The following is a 26,124-nucleotide window of genomic DNA, read 5'->3' on the forward strand; positions in this document are numbered from 1 at the left end:
AATTTTATTGGTTGAATATTGTGGACTACAAAAATCATCAGTTCACAAGTAACTACAGTGGGCTATGAGGCCAATATATTTTTTTAATTGAAAAATGCAAAATAACATATTTTATAACTCACATTCCTTTATTTAGATTGGTTATTCAGATTGTGCTGGATTTCGTAATATTTTAAAAATGAACATGCATTCCCTTAGGTAGCTCATCAGTCTCTAAAAACTAGAAAGATGATTCATATCCAAATTATGGAGTTGATTCATGGCAAACCTATTCTAAGCAGACAGAGCTGACCTTGATAGTTGCATCTGGACTCTTGCAAATCTTTTTTCAATTTTCCAGTATTTTGTCTCCTAGTACCTTGAAAAATTGCCACAACAAACCACAACCCCTAGTCACCCCCCTCACACCCCTCCCAAAACCTACACATACAAATCTTACTGTTTTGATTGGGCTTTGGCTCAGATATTAAATCAGTAAGTGTTTGAGAACAGGTAAACAATATAGCAAAGAAAATCTTACAGACATCTTGATCACAGCTGCTGTGTAAGTTACTCTACAGCACTGGAAGGATTCCCCACAACTAAATATCAGGGAATACATTCCATACTTATGACATACAAATTTGAAGCCTATATCATTCCCTGAACATAAAAAGAGATTAGAAATGTTCATGAATATATGGAGTCCTGAAGTTTGGAACTGGAGTGAAGAAGAAAAAATAGACATTTCATAAATGAGTTTTGTAGTGAATAGTCTYTTTTTCTCTTAAAGCTATATGTAAGCATGTATGACATCTCTCTTTATCCTTTCAGTATGCATTCATCATATAAAAAGAAGACGAATTAGAAAAAAATCTTTTGCTTTAGTGAAGAGAGACATTTATATTATCTGTAATATGATTTGTCATACCTGGTTCAATCATTATATTTATCAAATAACTTCAAATTATTCTTGCTTTTTATAATATATTAAAAATTCTTTGGCATGAAATGAACTAAGTCTGCCAAATGAAAAACACTCAAAGGTTAAGAAAAAGTTATACTTGAGTTTAATAGATGGTTCCAGTGTATATGCAGTACGACCATCTTTAATTACCTGATCATATAMTAGTTTGTCTCACAACTTCTAATTGGGTGGTTGCTCTAAACTTCAAATTTTCCAGAGATATTCCAGGTTTCTGTGAGTTTTCACTTGTTTGCTTTACTTCAGGACCTTTCTTTTTTTTTTTTTTTTGGCAGCACTTTCTTCCCCTAGCAACAGGTTTTGCTTCATTACTTAATTAATTAATTCTTGTTCCAGTTCTATTCTGATTTTGATTTTTCTTAAATTCAAATTTCTGTTTTTAGCTGCTTCTGATAGCTTCTAGGTGGTTCCTGGAGCTGGCAGCTCCAGTTAGCTGTTTCCTAACAGGAAGGATGTAGATTAAAAAGGGCCTGCAACTTTATTCTTCATCTGAACGCTGATTAGGGAACTACCTGTTTAGCTGGTCACTAGGAGTGCAGCTAATAGCTGTTCAGGCACTTAGTGAGGACACTTAGCTGGGGGTATGAAAAGCACCCAGGGGCTGTTGCAGGCACAGGCTCACAGTGCTGCGCCGCAGGGCTTGGTCCCCAGCATGGGGGCAYGTTCTCATGAGAGACTTGCCACTTGTGAGCAGCCCCTGATAACTTATTCCTTTGGTGGGGGGGATGGGGAGGGATGGAGTAATTTCAAGGCAACTGAAATTATTTGCAAATTCAGGTGAAACTAAGAAACTACCTTTTTGGTTACAGGCAAGGGAACAACAAAATGAGTTGTTTTAGACATCAGAAATAAATGTGGATCACTTCAGTTAATATTTGGAAGACACCTTAGGGAACACCCATAGCATGATGATCATGGCAAGTGCCCCACTACCACATTCTTGTGCCCCACACCTAGTACAGCCACAGGAAACCTCTGCTCAGTGCCTTCACTGATTCAGATCACAGATTAAATTTACTTGTCTTCTACCTCAGGAGACAACTCTAGTCCATTAGCTCTAGCATATCCTGCATGTGGTCTCTGTCCTTTGGAAGTTATTCTACTTCATAAACAAATACTTTTACCACAAACTTCCCAGTGAATTCATTGAAGGGAGGAAGCATATCCAGATTGCATCCTTGTTCCAACATGCTACTCCCGGCTCCTCAGCCTAGTGAAAGGCAAACAAGTCAATTCAGTCCTTAATTTAAAACATCTTGTACCTGGTCAAATGGAAAGTTTCATTTAATCCAAATCTTTTTGTTCCAAAATTCACAACATTTTCATTCTGGGCCAATGTGAACTGAATAAATATGTAAATATATACTATGTCCTGGTTGCTTTTTGAACTAGTTTTTTTCCTCTCCACACTTATTAGTGAAATAGTTCCACAGTCCACTCCCTCTAGACATGTGACAGTAATCTTCCCATCTTCAAATCTTCAAATCATTATTTTTTTCTCCATTTTTCAATATCCTCCAAAAATGCTTTTAAATGGGTCATATTTGATCCTCTGAACCTTTAATATGCTGAATGTAGTATGATGGGATAGAATCTGCAGTGCTCTGCAACTCTCCTGTCAGGTGCAGCACGTTAGCTCTTCAAACTCAGTGAGGTGCTGCGGCAATAGGGCCGCTCCTGAAAAAAGCACTCTGCCACCCTTAATACTAAGCATTTTAGTCTTTCTATTTTGTTGTAAATGAATTAATTGCACTTAGCATTTCTAACTCACTGTAGTTTAGGGAGTGCTGCACAGAATAGAATCTCACCCTCAAAAACTAGGGCGCTTGCAGGTTGGAAAGAAATAGAACTATGCTATTTTCTTAAGGAGGAGAATTTATTCCTTTTTCCTGATGAAAACAAAAAAAAATAGCTGATTTAAAAGCCAAAAGGTATTTGAAGATTTCAAGCTTTGAAATTTCACCGAGAGATTTTTTTGTATCAAGTACATCTTCTACCGATATTAAAAGAAATCCCTGCAAAGATTTCCAGTGTCAACTTATGACAACTACCCCTCTACTGAAGYTGCAAGATACAGGTGCAGAATCTTTATAATTTTTCTAGAACTGTTCTTTACACTAAAATTTCAAGTGTTTTTGTTAGTTTTGCTTAAAAGGGTTGCACTTTCTATGCTTCCATCTGAAGAACACCCCAGGTGGTTCCTGCCCATTCACATGCAGCAATATATGTTAGTGTGCGCTGTAACTCATGTCATGAGATGTGTTTCATAACTTGGGATCCACCTAGTGTTGATACTCATATGCTCCTAATWCAACAACATGAAAGAGACTGTTCTGATCATAACAAATAAACAGTTATGRACACTGATCAAATAGTGTAAAGACCTCTTAAATAGGTTATAACACGTCTGATCCAATGATCTGGATGTGAAAGGTTTCTCTCCTGAATCTCAGGTTGTATGCTATACAATGCTTATATAATACATAGTTCACAAGACTTAGCAGCTTGAATTCTGGTGTTCGTAATAAACTAAAATATTTTTTTTCTCAGAAGTGCAAGTGCAATAAGTTGCGTAGAATGCTAAACAACATTTTGAAACACCTACAACAGGTGGGCAGGTTGTTCTTCTTAGTTGCTTGATAGACCTGCCCTGAAAATGGAATTTATTTTTCTAATTGCTCCCATTTCCTCTCCTTTCAAAAAAAGAAAGAAAGAAAGAAAGAAAGAAAGAAAGCAAGCAAGCCTCCAACAAAAAAAAACCCAAAATACAAAACACATTTCCTCACGAGGAGCAAAAGGTTAAAATTTTCCAAGAGAAAACAGATTTTCAAGAGAAAAAAATGCTGAAAAAATAATTATAAAAAAATAAAAAAGCTTCTGCCTTGTTATTCAGACCGCCTGAGTACCCAGACAACTGCTTTCTGACTCATTAGACAGCTGTGCTGTCTGCATGAAAACTGGGCATGAGTGAGTCAGTTCTCATGGAGCTGAGCATGGCTTTGTGGCTTAAAAGCAGCTTCTTGGATCTACTTCAAGTTGTGTAACCAGCTATCAAGGGAGATGAGCAGCCAAAGAATACAGCTTCAAGAAAAGCCAGCAACTGACCTCATCAACAGGTCCACTAGGTGAACAGACTGGTAGATGAACACCTGGTGAACTAGGCAGACTAGAAGTCCACCCAAGGAACAGCTGTGGAGCTAAACACCCCAGGAAATGAGACATGCAGAAAGAGAACGAACAATYACTTCGTCAGGCCCCATGCCTGTTTTTTGACAAATTTTTTTATGGAGTTTAGATAGGAGATACTGAGATAATTCTGATGCTCTGAAATTCCCAAGCTTTTCTCAGCAGGGTATGGCCTTGACTACTATGCACTCCTGATCAACTTTTCTATTGTAAATGTCCCTATTAACTTAGGTCTGGAACAATTTAAGACAAGTTTAGCTTTTTGTTTTGTTCAGCTATTTTTTCTGCTKACGGAGCACATTAAAATTGTTCAGCACCAGCTCTAATGACGATCAGGGCTTGCACAAGGAAAGGAGTGAGAGTGCACTACGTGCAGCTGGGAGTGGGGAAAGGACATACAGCTTTAGGTTCTCTTGGGAACTTGTTAACATTACGCATTGTTCAAGAAAGCCAACATGCAAATATATTATAGGGTCTTCTGCTTGTGACTGGCTCCCMAAAATCAGTCAGAGCTTGAGGATGAACCTCCCTGCCCGTCATATTTGCAGTCAGCATATCAACTACACCAAAAGGGTTTTCTGTCTCCAAGATTGTTTTATTAAAATGGAAACTAAAACAAAATAATTTTGAAATAYAGAGAACTGAGATTTGTGAAGACTAGTAAAAATATAGAGCATGAATACCAACTCCTCTGCTGTGTACTGGGTACCAACAGAGTAGGTCATTTTGTTCAGATCCTCAGTTTCACAACTTTCTCAGAGCTGACTTCCTGGGTCACAATAAGGTCTACAAAGCCCCTCTGGTCTCCAGGAGAACCTCGCTCCCACAGCTCTGAGGCACAGCTCCTCTCTGATCTTTATTGGGGCCTCCACATGTCATGTTACATTCTCTCTGTCCACTACACCTCTTGGACTATCTGGCTTCCTTGCAGTCCATGATCTCTCATGGCTCCCATGTAGAGCAAGATCTTCCCCTCCTTCCAGAAGAAGTCCCTGTGTGGGGTCTCCCGTGCAGCAGCTAGAACAGGGTGGCAGGAAACCTTTCATTCTGCTGTCCAGGCAAAGCCTGTTCATAAAACATAGTATATGCGATATGTAGTTACGTGAACTAGTAAAAGACAGAAAAAGCTACCATCTTGTTAGAGATGGACCTTCCAGGAAAAAAAAAAAAAAAAAAAAAAAAAAAAAAAAGATTACCGTGAAAACAGCAGTTACTGAAGTGGTGATGTAAAGGAAGCATCAGATGTTTGGATGTAGTTGCATGCTGACATATAATAGCCTGCTGAAGCTATATTTTTGGCAAATACACTGAAGGCGGTGGCTCCATGAGCTGTTCTGTTGATCTAATAACTTGCTGCTGCTGAAATGAAGAAGTCTCACTCTATTTTCGCATCCCTTGTTTGCAGCTGTGTGGTCCTGCCCTCTATCTTCTGGACTGTTGTGCCAGCTCTCCCTCACTCAGTGGACCCTCTCATGAGCCACTTAACTCACTAAAGCAGTAGAAACATATAAAACAATAGTAAAACTATACTCCTTTTGTGACTTCATTTCTTGCCATGTGAGTTTGAGGGGTGAATCTACCCATGGAAGAGTTAAGTCAGGCTTAATAACAGAGCAAGTTATTAACGGAGCAATGGTGGGAGAACCCTTACCTGGATAGCCCTAGGAAGAGGGTTGTGTGGCCCTCCTATTTTAATGCAGAAAACCACCAGCTGGCTCAGTTAACCGGGGAAGCAGAGTCTAATGTGCAAATGACTCCCAAAGCTATTTCACTAGAGGACAGAAGAAGGAAGATGAGGAATTCTATCAACAGTAAGGAAAAAAAATCTTTTCTGCATAAGAGAAAGGTGAAAGATGTCAGCCATATCACCACATAACAAAGTAACCTGCTAAGGGATCAGGAAWAGATGTTAGACAAAGAAACAGAGAGGATCAAGTTCTGAGACCAGTATATGCATTTATCCCAGTAACTTACCCTGACAGACCACCTAAAGGGTCTATTATTTTCTTTGGATGTCTTGGTAACTCTTTCAAAGGGTTTTACTAAAAAATCACATAGAATTGAACAAATAACTTAGAATGGTCATATCTGAGCACTATTTTATGATTAGCAGTCCTGTGCAGAAGAAATGGAAGTAACTCTGAAGTTAGCAGTGGATGGCTGACTGCGTGGCTTAATGCTGATTTAATATGCAATACACTCCTTGTTTTTAGGTTTCTGGAATAGTCTTATGTTGTTGTTAAGGATCATATGTTAATATATATTGCTTATATAACCTGAACAAATAATAAATACTTGAACAATTTAAAAAGCAGGTGCTGTTTGATGTAGGCAAAGACATTGTACCAAATGCCTCATAACACCAGATTTGTAACAACACTGGTGTGTCTTACACTCCCCTAATGACATCCACTGCCAAGCTTGACTATACATACTGAGTGTCTGGAATAGTGATACAAGAAAATTCTGCGACCTCTGCTCATCACAATGTGCCTATTTAAAATGTTTCTGTATTCAAGGATATCACTACATAATTCGAGCAGACCAACCCAAGCTTGGTTCTGGATACAATTCAGTTGTCAGTGACCTGTTGCCAAGGCAGACTCTACTGCCCAGCCCATTTTCAACCTGCCCTAATTCCCTTTATGAGTTTATTATTATTTAGGACTGGCTTAGTGCTCAGAGGAGACYCAAACAGGAAGTGTCTGGGCGTTCTCTGTTCATGAAGTGGGTGGGATGGAGCTCTTTAGAGAAAACAAAATACGAGCCGCCTACAGATCATGTTCAGCCAGCTCCCCAATTCCTCTAAGTTGAACAGAGGCTTTTGTTGCCTTGGTTACTAGAATGATCTACCAGTCAACAGCAGAATCCCAATCCCCAGACAGAACATCCTTCTGTATTTCTGATGGCAGCATAGGTTGGGAAATACCCACTTTTCTACTTCTATTGTAAAAAAAAAAAAAAAGTGTTATTTAACATTCACTCTTGCAAAACAAAACAAAAAAAAAATGCAAGGTCACTGACTGGAGTGAGCACTGCCTCACTCCGGTGAGGGTTAGAGAGCTTCCACTGTAGCAACATTCATGGATGTTTTATTTTCCATTCCTTTCTTAACAAAGAGTGAGCAYTGAAAATTTCAAGCTCAATTTGAAAAATTAAGTAGAGAACATCCAGCTATATTCATATAGTCAAATTATTGATGCCTGTCTAAAAGTAGCTCCAGCTAGAATTAAAATTGCTTTCCCTCTCACCAGAAGTGTAGCTATTGTAGTGCTATCATCTATTTTTCYTCAAATACAGAAGCTGGAAAACACCACCCATCGCCTTCCCTTGTAAGCCAATATCAAGTCCAAATTCTTTCAGATTTGAAAACAAGAATTGCAGAGTGGTGATATGTAGYTGATAACGTACACTGAAAGGGCGTCCAAAATAATAAAAGTATAGGGTCCCAAAAAACGGAGCCTGAGTCTCCTCTCTCCCTGAGCAGTGCAATAGGAGGTAATGGTTCCATGATAGTGGAAATGTCCCGAACTTTGCGTTGCCATGAGCTCCCTTGCTCTGGCCATTGCTCTAATCCCAGAGTAGCGCTCAGATCCTGCTCTCCAATAACTATATGGCTATTTGCAGGGTTAAGTTCTGGCCAGCTTAGCTCTGTGAGCTGAGAGCGGAGTGGGATGAGCACCAGTGCCAGAGCAATGAAGGGTTCAGGTGTGCACGGTGGGCTGGTGTGACTGAGCAGCTCTGGGCCCCCAGGGACGCCAGGGAACCTGGACACAAGAGTAATGCCGTAGAAAGACTTAGGGARAACAGCAAGGCTTTTTTTTTACACCTCTGCCTGTGAAGACTTTTGTTGGCTTTACGGATATCTAGCTAGAATGCTGCAGTGAATTCAGTGAACTTAAAATTTTCATTTAGATTAATTCAGATTTTTGAATTTTATAACTAGACATCTGTAAGAACCTCAAATTATTGTAAATCCACATTGAATTTGAGGGGAATACTGGGATGGAAATTTAGAACATTTTAATACACTTACTAAATCATTTTTACCTATGTCGTTAACACTAGTATAAGGTATGCATATTAAGAGAATGCCAAAATCTCGTTTACATTTCACTATAAGTGCCATTTTTAAAAACTGGCACTTTGCTCAGCTAACATTATAAAGTATCTTTATTTGTATTTCCAGTAAATTTCTGACATTCATGCACTGTTGCAGTTACACTATTCAAACTGCAGAATATTGCTTATTTGTAAAAGAAAGACAGCTACCTGTTGTTTAAATTTCAACCTTTTTAATGCAAAAATCACACACATGCATTAGATTAATTATTTTAATGGCAATTTCTATGTACTTTCTTTTTTCCAAACAAAAGTTTTAGCTCAAATTAMCTGTCATAGCTCCTTTCAGAAAATAAGGGTTGACTCAAGGTAGCAAGCTTTTTTAATTTAATGACTGGCAGGATTTAAAGAGTGGCAAGTTCCTTTACAGCAGGATTTACAGTCCATTTCTTCTGCAAAGACCGAAGCGGAACTGAAAGTTTTTCAGATGAAGGGTTTGCTGGGACATTGCGTTGTTTTATTTCTGGCTAATCTGTTTTATCACAAAGCTTATTATTTTTACTAATGCCAAACATATCAAGTGTGAGTGACAAACATTTGACAGGGAAACGCCTGCTTCTGAGCTTCAGACGTAAGGCCGGCGCGTACCAAGCCTGTCCTTATTCTCACTGCATTTTCTCTGTGGAGCTGGCATACAGATATTTTCGCTGTTTCTTTATATTTGCCCGGTTTCCAGTCCTTTCTAAGGGGCGGCATAGCAGATGGCGTCTGCAGCGCTCCGTATTGTCTTTTGAGTTTAAAGAATTGCACATCGCAGGCCAGAGTCAAAACCTGAACAGTATTTTGCGCGAAAAATACCGTGTGAAGACGAAAAGGGGGTAGTTTGGGCTGCGCTCGCAGGGTTTCGGGGTGGGGGGAGGGAGGGAGGGCCGGAGCGCGGGCTGCCCCGAAGCGCTGCGCGGGGCACAGAGCAGCCCCCGGCGGAGCAAAGGACGAAAGGGCGCGCGCGGGGCCGCACCTGCCGCCGCGCTCCGCACTGCTCCGCACTGCTCCGCGCCGCGGGGCCATGGCGAGCGCCGCGCGGCAGCTGCGCGCCCTCTTCTACGCGGTGCCGCCGCGCGAGAGCTCCTTCCGCACGCTGCAGGAGGTGCCCGACTACGTGGAGAAGGTGAGAGCCGGCGGCGCGCCCTGCAGCGCGCCCGCGGCCGCCCTGCGCGGGGCTGCCCCCCGAGCAAAGCCGCACGCCGCCCTCGGAACCAACCTCCGCGGAAGGGAGCCTAAAATTAGATTATGCACCCTGTCGTTCTCTTCCCACTCCGGGGGGCACGTCCGGACTCCCCCTTTAATGCTGCCAGTGGAACCGTGCACTTTAATTAATTTACTTATTAATTTCTGTATGTGTGTATTCTRATGCCTTCACTGGAGTTTTCGGATGAGCACTGATGCTAAAATGGTTTAAACTGGCAGTGCTGCTGGACATAATGACACAAACTGAGCTGAGTAACACAGAAGGCATAATGCTGTTTTGTGCTGTTTGGCATAAAACTTTGTGGTTCTACCTTATGGTTCTTAAAGCATGCAAAAGTTTACCAAAAAAAAAAAAAGTTTAAGAGAAGGAGAACAAATATTGGTAGTGGGGCAGTGTGATCTCCTAGAGCGCAAAGGCAAGAGTACAGAGGTCAAGCACGAGAAATCATTTGACTGCTGCCTGTCAGCAGGCAGTGACACATCCCTCCCTCCTTCWCTCCCTGCCAGCTTATCCAGCCCCACAGTGGCACCTTTGCTCCCTTCTCTGCTGCCTGTTGCACACTTTCTGGCTCCCAGTGCTTGCTTCACCTGGAGCCAATGCGAGTTTAGCATGGAGACCACAGATAAGCTCTATCTTACCCTTTTAAAAAGTAGATTCAGTCCAGTTCCTGCTGAGATCCACACTTGTGTTCACCGGTCCTGATAGCTCTGACTAGCTCCTCTGCCAGGTAAACGCTGACTTGCTGTGCAGCGGCTGCTGTCGGGTTGTGACAGGGGTGTCATAAATGGATTGGGCAGAGAAGTACAGCAGAGTCAGCAGCTTTCTAGGAACTGCATGGGCAGCAGCTCAGCGGTGGTGGCTCTTATCAGCAAACATTGCCCTTCTGGATGGGGTAAGCGGAGAGCTGCAGCAAACCTAAGCTCTCTGCTCGGTGGCTGTCGATGGGCTGCTTTCCTCACTGGCATTTTACAGCCAGGCTTTAGTGCAGTGATCAAGGGAATTTGTCTATGGATGGCAATTTTGCCTACTCAGCTGATCTCTCTCCTTCTCTATCTAATCTAAATCCCTTTTACTGTACCCACATTTCCCACTGAGTATCATCTGCTTACTCGCCAGCAGTTTTCATTAATATTCCTGAACTTTCTTCTCCCATATGGACCTGTGCAAATATTCAGCTCAGACCTTGGTCACACCTGGATTTCTGCTACTGGGTGCATAGACTGGGTTCACAGCTGCAGAAGTTTGGTAAAGGATTCTTGATCCTATTTCTTTGTATTACAGTAGTGCCCAAAGGCTTCTGCTGTTTTAGAGATCTGTTGTGATAAGCTTGTGAGGGAATATGTAGCTATTAAAAAAGCTACAAAGAAAAATGTTTCCCAGTGTGGTTATACTTTCCATAACTGCTATCTTGGTTTAGTTGTACCAGAAAACCTCCTAGCTGCGTTGTTGCCAGAACCGTTATTTACTGCTTAGTTAGGCTATTGTGTGTAGAAAAAGTCTTTTAGTGATATAAATGTGATAACTCTATAGCTTTGGTCTGAATTTAGGGAGTGTTTACACCTCTTATTGCAGCTGTACCTTTATGGGCAGAACTTAGTGTCTTCAGTCCATCTCCAGCTGCTTTTCACTGCTGCTTGTTTGACCTGCTCACCTGTGAGCCTCATCTGGACTGCTCAGGGAACAACTGTGAGGGCAGCAGATCCATCAGATTCAGCAGGGCTAGGAAGGGATTAACTGGGATTAATAGTGGTGTGAAGAGCAGTTCAAGAAGGGCTTGGAGTGATAGCTCCTTCCATTGATACAGCTACAAATAGAATGAYTGTCTGAGCTCAGCCTGATGTAGGAGGAAAGTTTCTAGTGTAGAGCTGCTGGTAATAAATGACAGGTCTCAGAGCTCGTATAATTCACTGTCTGAAGAACAGTATTGATGATGTAGGGGTGAAACAAGCTATTGATTAAATTAGTAGCTCCCAAACATTTCTTCTCATGAGCTACAGTATAGAAGTGGGATTAGGGTAAGGATTGCTCTAGGGTTTATCATGTTTATTGGAGGGATGAAGATATATCTAGCACAGTAGAGCCTATGGCTACAGCTGCAGGGGGAGGCACCCTCAAACATTAGGCAGGTGGCAGCACCTCCTAATTCACTCAAATATTCAAATAACCCTGTTGAAAACATGGGCCGATCAGCTACCAGTGRCTAGCAGCAGAGTTCTGCAGCAGTGCCCAGGGAAGAATTACCCCTCCAGCTGGTCTTCATAACCCTGGGGARAGGGGTTCAAATCTAGTACCGTAATCAGGGAATTTATTTTCATGCAAGTTTTTGACRTGTATAATTTGAAAGCCACAATTTCTCTTGTTTCTGCATAGAGAAAAGAAAGTGTAAGTCAATTTTCTTTCTCCAAGGYGGTACATCCTGACTATTGCAATGTATCATGATGCTTATCTTGTTCTTCCATGAGCATGCTCTTTGCTATGGATATAAGAAATCTATACTTTGCGTTCTCAGTTTCTTGGATTCTCTATAGATAGGCAGATCTAGTGCTTCTCTTYGCCTGCCACACACAGTTTTTATAAACAGTAGTAACTTTGTTCCTTGTTATATTCTGGAATTACCACTTAGGCTGTGTAAAGACCTTTCTGTAGTCAGACTCAGAAGCAGACAGTACTGTTAATCTCAACTATTCATAATCCTTCTAGGGAAAGCCCCCAAAATGAAAACATTAATTTAATAATCACAATTTTTCTTTTTCTATTTACTCTTTGCTTTTTAGAGTCTGTGAATTAAGTTCACATTTACACTAAGCTCACATTTTTAAGCTTCRCTCCTAAATAATGAGACACAGAATGTTCTTATTTTGTTTTACATGAAAGTTGAGATTCTTATGTTATAAGGACCTGGGACTGTAAGAAAACAGAAACTGTTTTAAGAGTTGCTATAAAATCATGAATTTATGCTGAGTTTCAATTTAGAGCATATTTYTTTTGCAACTGTATAAAGTACAGGCTGATTTTAAATGGTCCTTTGCATTCTATAAGAATTGATTACTTGTGTATAAGGGAAACCTTCCCATTTGGTGTTCAGAATAAGACTTTCAAGTTACAGATCAGTAGTTCAAATAAACCACAAAAACTAATCCAAATCCCCCTTCAGTGTTTCTGGTAACTGGTGAAGAGAAAGAAATTGGAAGCAGAGAAAGAGTGAAACATTTATAGATCAGAAGATATGGAAGGGGATCAACTTCTCTCTGGCTTGTGAAGTTGGCAGTGGCATTTTCTTAGCTTTGTGTTTTCTCTCGCTTTGTTTGCAGGGTCGCTCCTTGAAAAGTTTTTCAGAGCTGCCTATCTGCTCGGGTTTCTTAAATGGCTAACTTGTTATTTTGTCTGAAAAATGTAATGGTTAGTCTACTGAAGATTATTGCCTTTCTAGCTGACTGTCTCCTTTTTCCCTGTATTACCTGTATTATTCTTCTGCTGTCATTACCTTTCCTGCTTAGACTGTAACCTGTTTGAGACAGGGAGTGCTAAAGCTGCTATTACTTTCAAAAGGTTTCACATAATCGGTGGGTACATATCCAAAGTAAGGTTTCAGATGCCAAAATGCTGTCAAAGTGCATGTTAGACATCTACGTTAGAGTTTCCTTCTTCATACTAATTTCTACTCAGCTGTTGTAACCCAGCCCTGAGCTGCTGCACTTTATGAACTTTCACATTTCTTAGACACTGTGAATCTATAAATCTTGCTACCTGCATGATTTGAATCAACCCATTGCTTTTTTGCTGAGTAGTCTGGTATGTATCTATCTACGTTATCTTAAGTGTCCTAGTCTTGTAGGCTTTCTCAGATCATGTCTGACTTGGCAACAAAACTTAATGCCATCCAAAATGCAGTGGTGTTTTCAGTGGCACAATGTCTCTTCCGTTAAAAAATGGCGTGGAAAGGAGCAGCCTCTCTCATACAGCAGTGTAATTTGGAGGGTTCAGTCTGTGGATCTGTGTGTGCTTGTAGGTTGCTTGCAGAGGGACAGTGATAAGTGATAAGGATGACAGGTTTGGTCATGAGATGCTACCCAAAGTTGTGTAGACAGTCCCATTGTTGTATTTCTCACCCCCTTGCAAAACCTGATGGGAATTTGATGCATTAAGACCTCCAAAAAGGAGCTGTTGAAGTGTTTCCAAGGCCACCTAGAATTCTTCTGTAGACCGAGGGAGGCAGCTGAATAGATTCCATGCRTAGAGAGATGTGATGCAAATAAAATAGCCCTTCCTGTCTTCCTTGCTAGATATCTCTTTCAGTTTTTGGTGATTGTGGCAGATATGCTCTCACTGMCTCATCATTCTTTCCACTATGAAGTGCAGAAACTGTTAGGCCTTCCCCATCCTTAAAAACTATTTGCACTCTACCAATTATGACTATTCAAWCCTTTTTTTCTTGCCTATGCTGATGATGATTTGAGAACAGATCATACTTTTCTGAGTAGTAATGAGTTTTTATATATTTTCTATTTGCCTGTTGATCTGGGACTGAAGATGGATGGTATGAATCCTAAGCTGAAATGATGCTGTGAGTGAAATATGTTTCAATCTCACTAAGCAATACAGTTTTTTTCAGAGGCAGAAAATGACTTTACAGCTGGTCAAACCAATAAGGAGAAAAATAAAGAGCGAATATTGTATCATAGTTGCTTGGTCTTGAAAGAGAACTTGTATTGCCCCCGTGGAGAGAGTTTCATTGCGTTCTCTGATGAAAATGTCACAGAGATGAGCTGTTGCTATTTGCAGCAGAAAGTGTGGCAACAGAAGTGCTGAGTAGAAAGAAACTTGACAACTCAATTTAGTATATCTTTCAGATATTATTGTTGGATGCCAAATTCAGTGGCTGAACAAGTTTAACGAGAACTTACCTGTTTACTTTGTGGTTAGAGGAGTCCACAAATGTTGCTGCTCTCATGATTTACTTAAGTATGAGAAATACGAGTTTGGAAAGATCTTTGTATTTTCTTTTGGTGCCTTTTAGCAATTTTTATGTTATATAAATATATGTATTATTTTATATACCAAAACATGAGAGGGGATGAGGTTAGAGCACTGGGATCTATGCTGATAGTATAAATTAAATGGAAGCTTTGGTTGTTCTCGTTCATAAAGTCCATTTGGAGCTTTACTGTATTAACGGGGATGCAATATTAGCTAGAAGGATGCCAGCCAACGTGAGAAATATTCAGCTGCGTAAAATGTTTTTTTTTGGAAATGTGTCTAATTCTRTTAGCTTTGTGACTTCTTCTCTTTAAACTCTTTTTCAGAGTATTCCATTCTTTGTTGGTTTTGTAGCACTGGAGTTTGCTGTCACCTGGATTCAGAAGCGAAAGCTGTCAGGTCGGATCAATGATGGCATAAGTTCTCTYTCTTTAGGTATCCTGTCTCGACTGCCAGAGTAAGTAAAAAATATCATGTTAGCTTAAGGTTGTTTTTAATCACTAAGAAGGAAGAAAAGAATTATATATAATTAAAATTATTATTGCTAACTCACACTGTTTAAAAAAGGTTAAATGGTAGATTTTACTTTGCTAGAATGAAGCTTCGTAAAGAACAAAAAYGTCCTTCTGAGCAGTAAGACTAAATATGATGCTTGAAGGATATTTTCCAATTCCATTTATATTTGTAAATGTCTTGGTTGTCGCTTTTTGCTGATTCTGGGACTTCAGTTGATTTGACTGTATCTTCCGTTAGACTGTATGTTAAAGACTGAGTTTTCTTTCATTAATCTTCAGAAAGAAGAAAAAAACTAAAACCTGTCCATTATTTTCATTAGCCTTTAAAAATAAAATTATATGAACGTAATCAGATAGATGGTAGTGTTTTGAATATGCATGTAATCTAAAGTTCTCTGAATTCAGTCATAATCTTGTGTTTAACTTCAGTGGAATCTCAGTTTTTAATACCTGAGAGAAATGTTGTGAAGATGATCATCTATCCTCTGCATAGAAGCCATAGGATTTCCCAGAATTAGTTTATGGTTAACAGAATTATGTTTTTTAAAAAATATGATTACTAAATACCCAGTAATGAGGAATCCAGCAAAGTCTTTAGATAATTGTTCTAGTTGATAGTTACTTTTAAGGGGTATCCTGTCTTGGATCYGCATTTGCCTGATGCGAGCTTCCACACAGTAGATGGTTACTACATTTTTTCTGAATGGGATTACATTTCTGTAACCATATATGAATTCACACATTTCTATCAAATTACATATAACCTGTTTGTTACATCTAGAAAAGATTCAACTATTTGCATTTGATTATGTGATGTATTTTCAAGTCTTCTGAATTATTCCCACAGTTCTTTATTAAGCCCTCTCCTGTTTTCCAGCTCCCTTCTTAAAGAGCTGATGCCTCAGCTACACTCCATATTTCAGAAATTTCAAAAAATGAAGTAATTTGTTCTCTGTTTCTACTCATTGTTTCTGCCTTCATACATCMCAGGTCTATGTTAGTACTTTTAGCCATCCTTCATTCCCAATATTTTTCAGATTCTGTGGCTTAACTTTCCTCATTTTTAGGCGTATGTTCTTATATTTGGCCACATTGAAGTATATGGATGCTACATTTGGTGATACTGGAATACTTGGAATCAGTGAAATGTGGTCTTTACTACCTATAGTTCTCTTGCCTTTGTCATTGCAAACTTTACCAGAAATCCTCTGCTTCCATTCAGGTTTTTGATAAAATACATTAAAGAGCACAGAGATGAAAAATTATTCCTACTGAAAAGTCTCACCCATATTCTTCATACTTACGTTCTGAAATGTGAAAATCACCCACTTTGTAATCTATGGAGTAAAAGCATGCATGACATTTGCATAATTTTTAGCTTTATGATCAAGAGAAGTTTTGACAAAATCTATAAGTTTAAATCAGTTACAAAGACAATTTATGACTGATCATCAATAATTTCTGTAGAAATTATTACAGATGAAGCCATTTAAGAAATTAGGTAGATACCTAATAAGAATGTTACTTAGATACACTCTCCCCAACTCTTTATATATCTGCAAGTAAGAAACATGAACTTTCATCATGAGAAATTTTCAAAAATAATGTCTAAATCATTTGAGAATTTAAAGAAGCTATTTTTACAACTACTGAACAACCTATATTCTTTTTTAAACTTCCTTTTAGTATATGACTTGTGAACGTGATCTTGAAGGAGAAATATTTAATTTTTGTTATTTTCTAAAATAGTAATAAATGAAATATTTTATAAGTACATTAGACTTGTGTGCCCCAAAGTCTTTCACTGTTGAAGGCTTACTCAAATTTGAGTGCAGCTAACACTGAAAATGTTCAAATACTTAGTAGTTTCTTCAACAACTGAGTTTTCTAGAGAGCATGCACTTCACAGGTTTCCACRCTAACCAGTTATTTTTCTGATCTGAATACTCTTGTGCTTACCCATAGATACACCAGCACAAGAATTTTCTTCCAGGTCACTTGTGCTGCTGTCTCATGGCTGGAAACACAAGACTCTTTTCAGCTGTTCTTTTTCTGAATAAGAATTCTGAAAAAGCTTTTAACTTTCTGACCAAAAGTGAAAGAAGCCGGCAAAGTACAGATTTTATGAGTTATTTAATTGGATGTTAATTTCAGAATTATAATGATGACTATTTAGCATAACACCTCTTTTATACGTAAGAGGAGTCATGGCTAAAAGACTGTCTACAGAGGTTTGAACTGAAAAAAATGGGACCTTTTATCCTTCTGTCTTTTTCTGTTTCCATGGTGTGAAAGAACTGGGTCAGAAAAAGAAAGAAAGGAGGGGGRAAAAAAGCACAAGCAGAATCTATTGCTGAGATTTTCATTTCAGTCTCTCCTTTTCAGCCAGAAAAAAAGGTAGGGAAATCTGACAGAAACTGCTAAAACAATATTTCAGCAGAACCCACAGCATCAGGGGAAATAGTAGTGCAAATCATTAACAGCTGAAGGTTAGATTAACACACCATTGATTGTATCCTCTCCCAGGGACTAATTTTCATTTTCTCAACTAGCAGCAATGGTTTGCCACTTCCTTAAAAAATCTGTGGTTGAATCTAAAATGGTGGGCTTCAGTCTATTAGTTAGAGTGAAGCTTCGGATGCATCACTGCAAAGAGGTTTTTACATTTAATGAAGAAATTAGGAGTTGCAGACTATATTCAGGGTCTGAGTATACTTTTTCCATTTCACAGTCTGTATAACAGAAGTGCTGCATATCTTGAGGGAAAACAGTATTTATTCAGTGTTTCTTACTTCACTGTTGGAGCAAATGCAAATCATAAATCGATACTCATATGCCAAATATTAAAAATATAGACGTAAGAGAAAAGATCTAATCAGATCAGGCAATGTATTTTGCTCTTAAGCTTATCAGACTCAAGAGCATGTAGTAAGTAGAGCTATTTTTTTTGTGTTTATACCACTTCTTGTAAAATAAGCCCTACACTTCTTAAATATATTTTTCTCTGCCTACATGCATACTATGCATTCCTCCACATGTATGAATACTAAGTGTTATGTGCAATGAAAAGTAATTTTGGGGAAGGGGAGAAATTTGAATTACTGAGTTTGCTCTCAGCATCTTAAATGTTGGTGGTTAAAAAATTTCCGAGAACTGTTATTCTAAATAAATAAATAACTATTCTGACTAACCATTGCCAGGAGGCTTGAAATGCTGCTTTAAAAATATTCTCCCAAGAGAAAGTTTATTTCGGGTATAAATATCCACTATACAAGTATGTGCATTATTTCATACTGGTCCATTTCTTCTTTTAAAGCAGCAGAACATAAATCAAATCAAAATGTGTTTGGGGGATAACTGAGGTAGGTACATTTTCAAACTAGTTGGGAAAGTCTCCATTCTTTATGGTCATGCTCAATTGCCAACTTTTAGTGTTCAGCTCTGCAGCACATAGTCATATAGTGTGTGTGAGTGTATTTATATGTTTAACAGTTTTGTCAGTCAAATTCTGCATGGACTTCTCCATTTCTAATGGGGACATACAGTTTTTAGATATTCTTTACTTTGTTTTGAAACAGAGGACATCAAAGTTCTCTCAAGTGGTGTTGAACATCAGAAAAGGAAGGGGAAGATGCTTTTTGATCATACTATTATGCATGTTAACAAATTTGCACATCAGTAAAATTTGGTTAATGGGAGAAAAAGCTTTGCACTATTTTGATAATTTCAGTGTGATTTACAGTTTCATACGTAATCCAGCTTTTTAAAGACTTTTTTTTTTTTTCCAGAAGTGAGATTGAAAGGGCAGTTTCATGTGCTTTTTAGGCCAACACTGCTGCCAAATGAAGAAGCGGTCTTGCCTAACTTGTTCTTTCGACTGTTCATTCCTACCTCTGCACCTTTGCTCCCTTTCTGCCAGCATAAGCATTTGTGCCGCCCAGTGGTGAGGTCGCCTGGGAAGCAGGTCCGGATTAACAGCAACCTTCCCCTACCCCCTCCAGGTCATATTAGACTGGATCAGTTCTCACCATGGCTGTGCAAAGGCTTGTAATGGAACAAGAAATGGGCATGGAAAAAGCAGTCAAGGTTGCAGGATAGGAAAGACTTGCTTCTTTTGTAGCATTACTGAATTATTCAGTTTAAGATATATGTAAAATTGCAGTCTGAAACCGGAAGTTTGCTTTTCATATTTGTAACAATATATATATATATAGACCTGATTAGAATGCTTTCCTTTGAAATTGCCGTAAGGTATTTGTTGAAAAGCTTGTACTGTTCTGACAGAAAACAAAATATTTGCCTGTATGGATACATCCATTTAAAGCATGTCCTTGTTTCCTGAAGTATCTAGTAGATACTTCACTACAAGTATGACTGTAGAAATTATAATCTCATAAATTAGTTACTCTGCATCTTAGAAGAAAACTTGATAGATGCAATTTCTCGTAAAATATTTTTCACTTCAAGACTTACTAGCCACATTTTTTCCTCTACATCTGTTTGACTAAGGCTTTAGACAGATGTTTACTTAGAGCATGGTCAGATGTGTTGCTCCTGATCCAGCTGCCCTCTTAGATCTGCCAGCATGACTGCACATTTAATTGCTCCCTAACCTGATCCTGACAAAGTGATCCAGCTAAAAGCAGAAACAAAAGCCCCCCAAGAACTATAAAAGAGGTGTTTAAGCTCAGCTGCATTCATTTTGACAGAACCAGGTCAGGGAGCAGCTATGTATGCAATTATGCTGGCGAGTCTCAGGGCTGGTAACCACCAGACTAGGGCAGTGATGAGCAGATGAGACCAAACTGGAAAGGTAATCACTTAACTGGGATAAATTGCAACTCAGGCTGTGGTACCATTCCCTAAACCAACCTAACTTCTGGTTACTGCAGTTCTGTCCTCTTTCTCTTGTGTTGGTTCAGGTGCTCATCTGAGCCCATGCTGAGGCATTTCAGTTCACTGTGGGAGCAAAAAGGCATTTGTATAAGGCTGAAAGAGAGGAAGGTGAGTGGGACTATGGTAGCCAGCAGCTGGATTGGCTTAGGCTACAGTGGAACTACGGTTGTGACCATACCCTTAGCAACTAGCTGTGGCAATTTAAAATCTTATGTGTCAATAGACATTTCCAATAAAATAGGGTTTTGTTAGGTAACGAGGCTGAAGAGAGAGAGTCTACGTACCTGCCCATTCTTCCCACTCTTCCGTTAGCATTGCTTAGTGACATAGTTCATCCCAGCACCCTCATGGCTGCACTGTCCTGTATGTACTGCTGGCTGTTCCCACCTTCTGCTAAAGATTACAACCCTCAGCTCTGTTAGGAAAACAGKTTTTGAAAGAACTTGCTGACCTTCTTGAGATGAAGCAATCAKAATAGGATAGGTATTTTTAATAAGTGGGCAGCATAGTGCAGCAGGGGCTGGTAGCATTTTCAGCAAGCAGACTTTGCTCTGAAAAAGGGACATAAATTCATCRCCCTGAAATATTTTTCTAAATAGTTAAGCTCGCGGAAGTGACTGTCTATATGGACAAATCTTTGCTTGATTTAATTCTGTTTGGTTGTTAAGTCCTCAGTGAAYTGAACTGAACTAAATCAGTAAGCATTAGGGTAGTTAATCCACACAAGAGTTACTCTCTTCTCACTACATCGGTTTAGCACAGCTTTGTAAACCTGATATAAACTACTGTGTGGCTGTGGACAAATCCCCATGCAGCTGTGCTCCCGAAAGATGCTAACTCTTCSCACCCACCATCCAGTACTCATCACTACCCCCCTGCTGCAGGTTACTGTCTCTRCCCCTCCAGGGGCAGACTGCAGTGAGTCCTCCCTTGGGCAGATCAGCAACATTAACTTCAGTGGCTTAAATYGTAGAATTTGCTAAACTGCTTCACTGAGTTTGAAATAGGCCGGAGACTACCGCTGTGAGCAGGACTGCTGGCAGAGATGCGAGTGCCAATACACAGCGTAGAGTGCTACTTTTTTGGTGCTGGCTAAGGAAAGCTTTGAGTCAGGGTTTAAAGAACTCGAGTTTCTAATGCAAAGACATATAAGCTAATAAACACTAAAGAAAAGAGCTTGGGAGAGAGACTCGGGAGAGTCAGGATGTTCTCAAACTAATTGACTGAAACAGCTAGTAGTCCCTACTATAACGCTGGAGAGATTGTTGTACTTCATGCAAACCTGTCTGAGAGCCAATTACTCTTTTAGGTTGTAACCTCTTACACTGAGACAACTGCTTGCAGAATTTATCTACATCCTCAGTGTTTCAGCATTATTTATTTCCCTGTAGTGGACCTAATAACCAGCTCATTGAACTCCTGTTCTTTGCTCAAATCTCAGAGCCCAGCTTAGCATYTGCCAGGCCTTTAGAAACAAAGGCGAGCTGTTACATTTGTTCTCAGATATACTTGTGCTCTTCTGTAAAATACAGGCTGTGAACTAAGTTTACCCTTATTGGAAATATGTTATTAATTAAGTTCAATAATCTGTGTAGCTCAAAAAATACGCCAGTTTCTCAAATCTACTAAATGTTGCATATGTTTTCATTTCATGTTTCTGTATTTTTCATTAAGATAAATTGTGTCAGTTTGCATGTTTTGAAGAAAAAGCTGACGAACTGCTTCTAGTTAGAGTATTCTTCTGACTAAAGCACTTATCTTTGTTAAAAGATGTATTAAACATAAATTGAGATTCCACTAGATGGAGCACAGGGGTAGTGTTTTTAGAGTTAGCCTACCTAGTATGCTGGGTCAACATCTAGAAGTTATGGAAACTGGAGAAAAATATTTCTTAATGATTCTGTAAATCAACATTATAGAACTGAAAACAATAGACTTTCAACACTGCTTATATCGTGGGTAAAAGCAAACTATGATTTTAAAGGTTCAGAAGTAYGACCAAAGCTATTCAATGGAAATTCTTATGTAAATATTTTTACTCATTTCATTATCTGATGTACTATGRTGTGCATTCAAGTCATTTCACTATATTTTTATAGACCGTAGGAACCATTATCTCTTACCTCTTCCTTTGTCTTAGGTAAATTCAGAACTAATTTGAGCTGAACAGAATAGCTTTATCCCATTCCTCATAAGTTCTGTTTATATGTGACCTTTGAGAATATTACAGACTTGTTTCTAATCTAACATAAACTTTAATGTAAATATGCTGACTTCAGTGGAACAACTACTCTCCTGCAAGTAGGAAAGATCAAAATCAGATCCTCTATTGAAAAAAAAGATGTTCAGTAAGCATTTACACTATATTTATGTGCTGTTATTTATACAAACATTAAAAGGTCAAGTCCTTTGCCTCGCAGAAGATGACACTCTAGAACTTCCCAATATTGTGTATCCTGAATTTATTTGAACAGACATACTCAAAATAATATAGTCTTCATTCTCTAATGGAGCTTTCTTGATGTAGCCTATGGGTGTGCTGGACAGATATGAATAGGTCTATAGAAATATAACTGCCATTTTCATAATGGAAGAAGAGTAAGTTGTTATGCCATAAGCATGATTGTACTTTAAGTTTTTAAACTTGGAATTGTAATAATCTGTTAAAGATCACCTGTAGTTAAATTGACCCAGGGGCTYAGTATGAATTTATGGCAGTAGATGTTATAGGTTATATTACTACAGAAAGTGGAAATATCCATGAAAATATTTAAGATTTGCATGGTTTATGGATTTTTAATAGTTATTAATCTATACRTGAGAGAGAAAGGATAAATAGGAAGTGACTTAAATTATACAGGAAGGAAGGAAGGAAGGACTTAATAACAAAAAACCATGACATTAACTTTTCTTCTTTAGCTTCCAAAACTGTTGTTCTGTATTTTCTTCCATCCACTAATGTAAATAAATGCGAATGTATTAAATTAGAGGATAAAAGGTGAAGTGCAGGAGTAGCTTTGGTGAAGCAAAAGTCAACTCTGACAAGTAAAGAATTATGTAATACAGTGTATAATACAGCTAGTAGGGATACTGATCTCACCTCTATTTTACTTCATTTTGTAATTGTTATTTTTTTTTCTCCATGAGGAAAAGTGGGGATTTGGATTATTTAGGCTAAAATGCCAGAGAGAGCCATGCTGAGGAAGAGGAGAGGCTTTGATTCAGCTTTTGTGTCTGGTGGGAACATTTTCTCAAAATGTAGGTGCTATTTCCTGTAATCAAGGGCTTTCCAGAGCCTGATAATCATTTCCCAGCTGTATCATTTTGGTGAATTATTTTTTAACCTTGGGTTATTTCATGACTGGTTTTGCATATTAAGAATGGGAGAGGATCATATTCATCTTGATGATAGAAAACAGGGAATAGAACTCCCACAACTCCCTCTCCCCTTCCCTCCACCTTGTGGAAAGTTTGGCTTTGTGCTAAAGCGTGAAAAAAGCCCTGACTGCAGTATGTCAGGCATATTTCAGCTCGATTTGTGTCAACCCTAATAAGTCAGCTGACAAGGTAATAAATTGGGTGTCTGTTCAAGACCTGGCACCTGTACAGGAAATAAAAGGGGATTTCAGTTGCAGGAGGTTTGCTTTGTTTTGCGAATGGAAGTTTTCTCAAGGCTCCCCTACCTCCTCCCCCTTTCTCCTCTTTACTGAAATCGTGTTATCAAAATGTTTATTCCAATTGTGATTGGAGCCAGTTTTTCATCTGGAAAAGAAAGCTCTATGAGTATCTTTGGAAATGGAAATCCCTGTACTTTCCACTTCGAAACAAAGGCTTACAGAGCATTTAATTATTCATATATCCTGCTGGTTTATATATGCCTGAATAATTTAAAATTATTGAGGTGAAACTGTCTTTGTTCAGCATTTTGAAAATTTGCATTGAGGTAGTTTGAATCAAGCTAAGAAAACTTAAAATTTATTTAACCCAGGGAAAAAATGTATGAATAATATCTCACTATTTTTAATGATAACATAGCCTTGTGACCAGGGTGTTTGACATGTTTGCCTCTATGTCTGACCTTCAGAAGTTGCAAGTCTGGAAAAGCCTAGCTTTTGTCTGTGCAGCTGCAGAGACTTGTGGTTTTTAGCTTAGGAGACCTTGGGTGGTGGGTTCCCGGCATGGCCCCAGCTGGTGAATGCAGTGGTAGCAGCAGCCTGGATGGTCTTCTTGGGGCCCTCCCTTGCCATGTGGGGATCTTTCTTCACTCTTGGAAGAGGGGCYCTGGTTGCTGTTCCCCCACATTGTCTTTCCTGGCCCCTTACCCTTTTGGTGACTGTCTTGGGCACCTTGAAGAAGTTTCCGAACACTCTGAACCTAAGGCTCTAAGGTTGCTCTGCGACCTGGAGAAGACAGAATAGCGCCTTGTAGTTCATGGAAAGGAGGCAGCTGCCCTTTCTTCCGGTTGAATTTCCTCCACCTTTTTCCTCCTTCATTATCCCATTGAGATGCATTGGAAGCAGATCTTCAGATGTCCATGTGGAGAGTTCATCTCCCAGAATTTCCTTTTCTTTAATTTTTCTGTTTTTTTTTATTATTATTATTAGAGGAAGTGATAACCTGACCTAGTAGAGGGAGAAGGGGGGAAATGATATATCAAAACAGATATTGTCACCTTAAATTTCTTCAGAAATAAGGAGAAGAAAACCCTCTTTCAAAGTCAAAACAACTGCATAACTGTGTACTTCGCACTTATTAAGAAAATTTTTAGCAGAAATGCTCAAAATCTAAGAAGGGAATGTATGTAATACATATGATAAGATTTTTCCATACAGTCTGTCTGTTCTAAGATTTATTACTCTTTGTGCAGAGGTTTGGACTGGATGACAAAAGTCTTACATCTCCATTTCTGTCATATTGTAACAAACTAATATTTAAATAGGGAAAAGTTTTCTTAAGTTCTGTTCCTTATTTTCAAGAAGTGAAAATTGAACTTGAGGGGAAAAAAAGACCAATATAAACCTTTAAAACTTCAAGTGAACTTTCAGTTTCGTAATTGAATGCAAGCTCTAGACTTTCCTATTTATCACACTGTAAATTTAAAAATAAAAAAAACTTAGCTCAGCAACTTTCTCCTTTCTCCAGCATTRCATAGTGATATGATGGATTACTCTAGATTAATTGCAGTAATCAACTAGTGTCATATGCTGCAGAGTTGTGATTCAAGCATGAAGGAAAGAATAAGCAAAGCAAATTCTGTCATGTATAGAAAATTACATTTATAAAAATGTGTTACAGGGTTAGCTCAAGTTTTTACACCTTGGCCTCAGCCTATGGAAGAAGAAAAAAAGAGAGGGAGAGGGAGAGAGAGGGAGGGAGAGGGAGGGGGAGGGAGAGGGAGAGGGAGAGATTGGGAGACGGAGACTCAGGGGTGAAATACTGAAAGCTGATCAAATTGGGAGAAAAGGTACCAGTTCACATATCTTTGGATGTACTGCACAGGAATTATATATTAATAAAAGCAGAAGAATAAAGTAAGAAAACAGTACCTAATAACAACTGATACTCTAAGTTGTAAGAGGTGTTTTAAATTTCCTGGTCATTGAAAAGACATTTAAAAATGCCCATTTTTTGTGTTTGAATAATATCAGCTCCCTTCTGAGCTGTTGTGAAAGTGATTGAGAATTTATACTGAACTTTACAGATGCCTTGCAAAATGTATTGCAAAAGTCTGGTTGGACACATATAATCTTCTTTAAAAATATTTATAGAACACAACTCTTATGAAAATTAAACATGTTCCAGGTGTATATGATCCAACTTCTGGGCAAGGCTAAGTTGTTTTTGAAGTGGCAGRTACACCTGTCACTGCTGCTTGAGAGAAATTCTGATTCTACCAGCTGTCAAAATGAAAGTGCACGCTTCTTGTTGTGTTTTGTTTTCGTCCCAGAGAAAAAATCAGGGTGACTACTTGTAGTAAAGGTAGGAATTAATTGTCGGTTAGTTTTGGCAGCTGCCTGTGGAGAGCAAGTCCTGTGTACGAAGCTTCAGCTTCTCAGGGTAAAATAGTGGGTGTGATACTTCTCTGCCTGAGGACTAGTAGTGGGAGATTGAGATTTTCAGCTGGCTTTGTTCCTCATTCGTAGAGAAGCTAACAGAACAGACACTCAGGATGTTTCCTTCTAGTCTTATTCAGAATATTGTTATCGGGACAGGTGCTAATGCTGGAAGTATAACRTTCTGGAGGCATCTCTCCGCAAGAAGAATTAAGCGCAGAG

The 26,124-nt window shown here is 39.0% G+C and overlaps 1 protein-coding gene across 1 annotated transcript in view; it reads left to right on the forward strand.

The window, feature by feature from the left end:
• Nucleotides 1–9,278: 9,278 nt before the first annotated feature.
• AGMO (alkylglycerol monooxygenase) overlaps nucleotides 9,279–26,124 on the forward strand; it is a 115,570-nt gene continuing 98,724 nt past the window's right edge. The window contains exons 1-2 of the mRNA XM_085316073.1: nucleotides 9,279–9,380; nucleotides 14,765–14,895. Of these exons, the coding sequence (XP_085172199.1) occupies nucleotides 9,279–9,380; nucleotides 14,765–14,895 (233 nt within the window). The remainder of the gene's footprint in view (nucleotides 9,381–14,764; nucleotides 14,896–26,124) is intronic.

This window comes from Rhea americana, unplaced genomic scaffold, assembly GCF_003343005.1.
Source record: "Rhea americana isolate MKP2758 unplaced genomic scaffold, rheAme1 scaffold_112, whole genome shotgun sequence".
Taxonomy (NCBI): Eukaryota; Metazoa; Chordata; class Aves; order Rheiformes; family Rheidae; genus Rhea; species Rhea americana.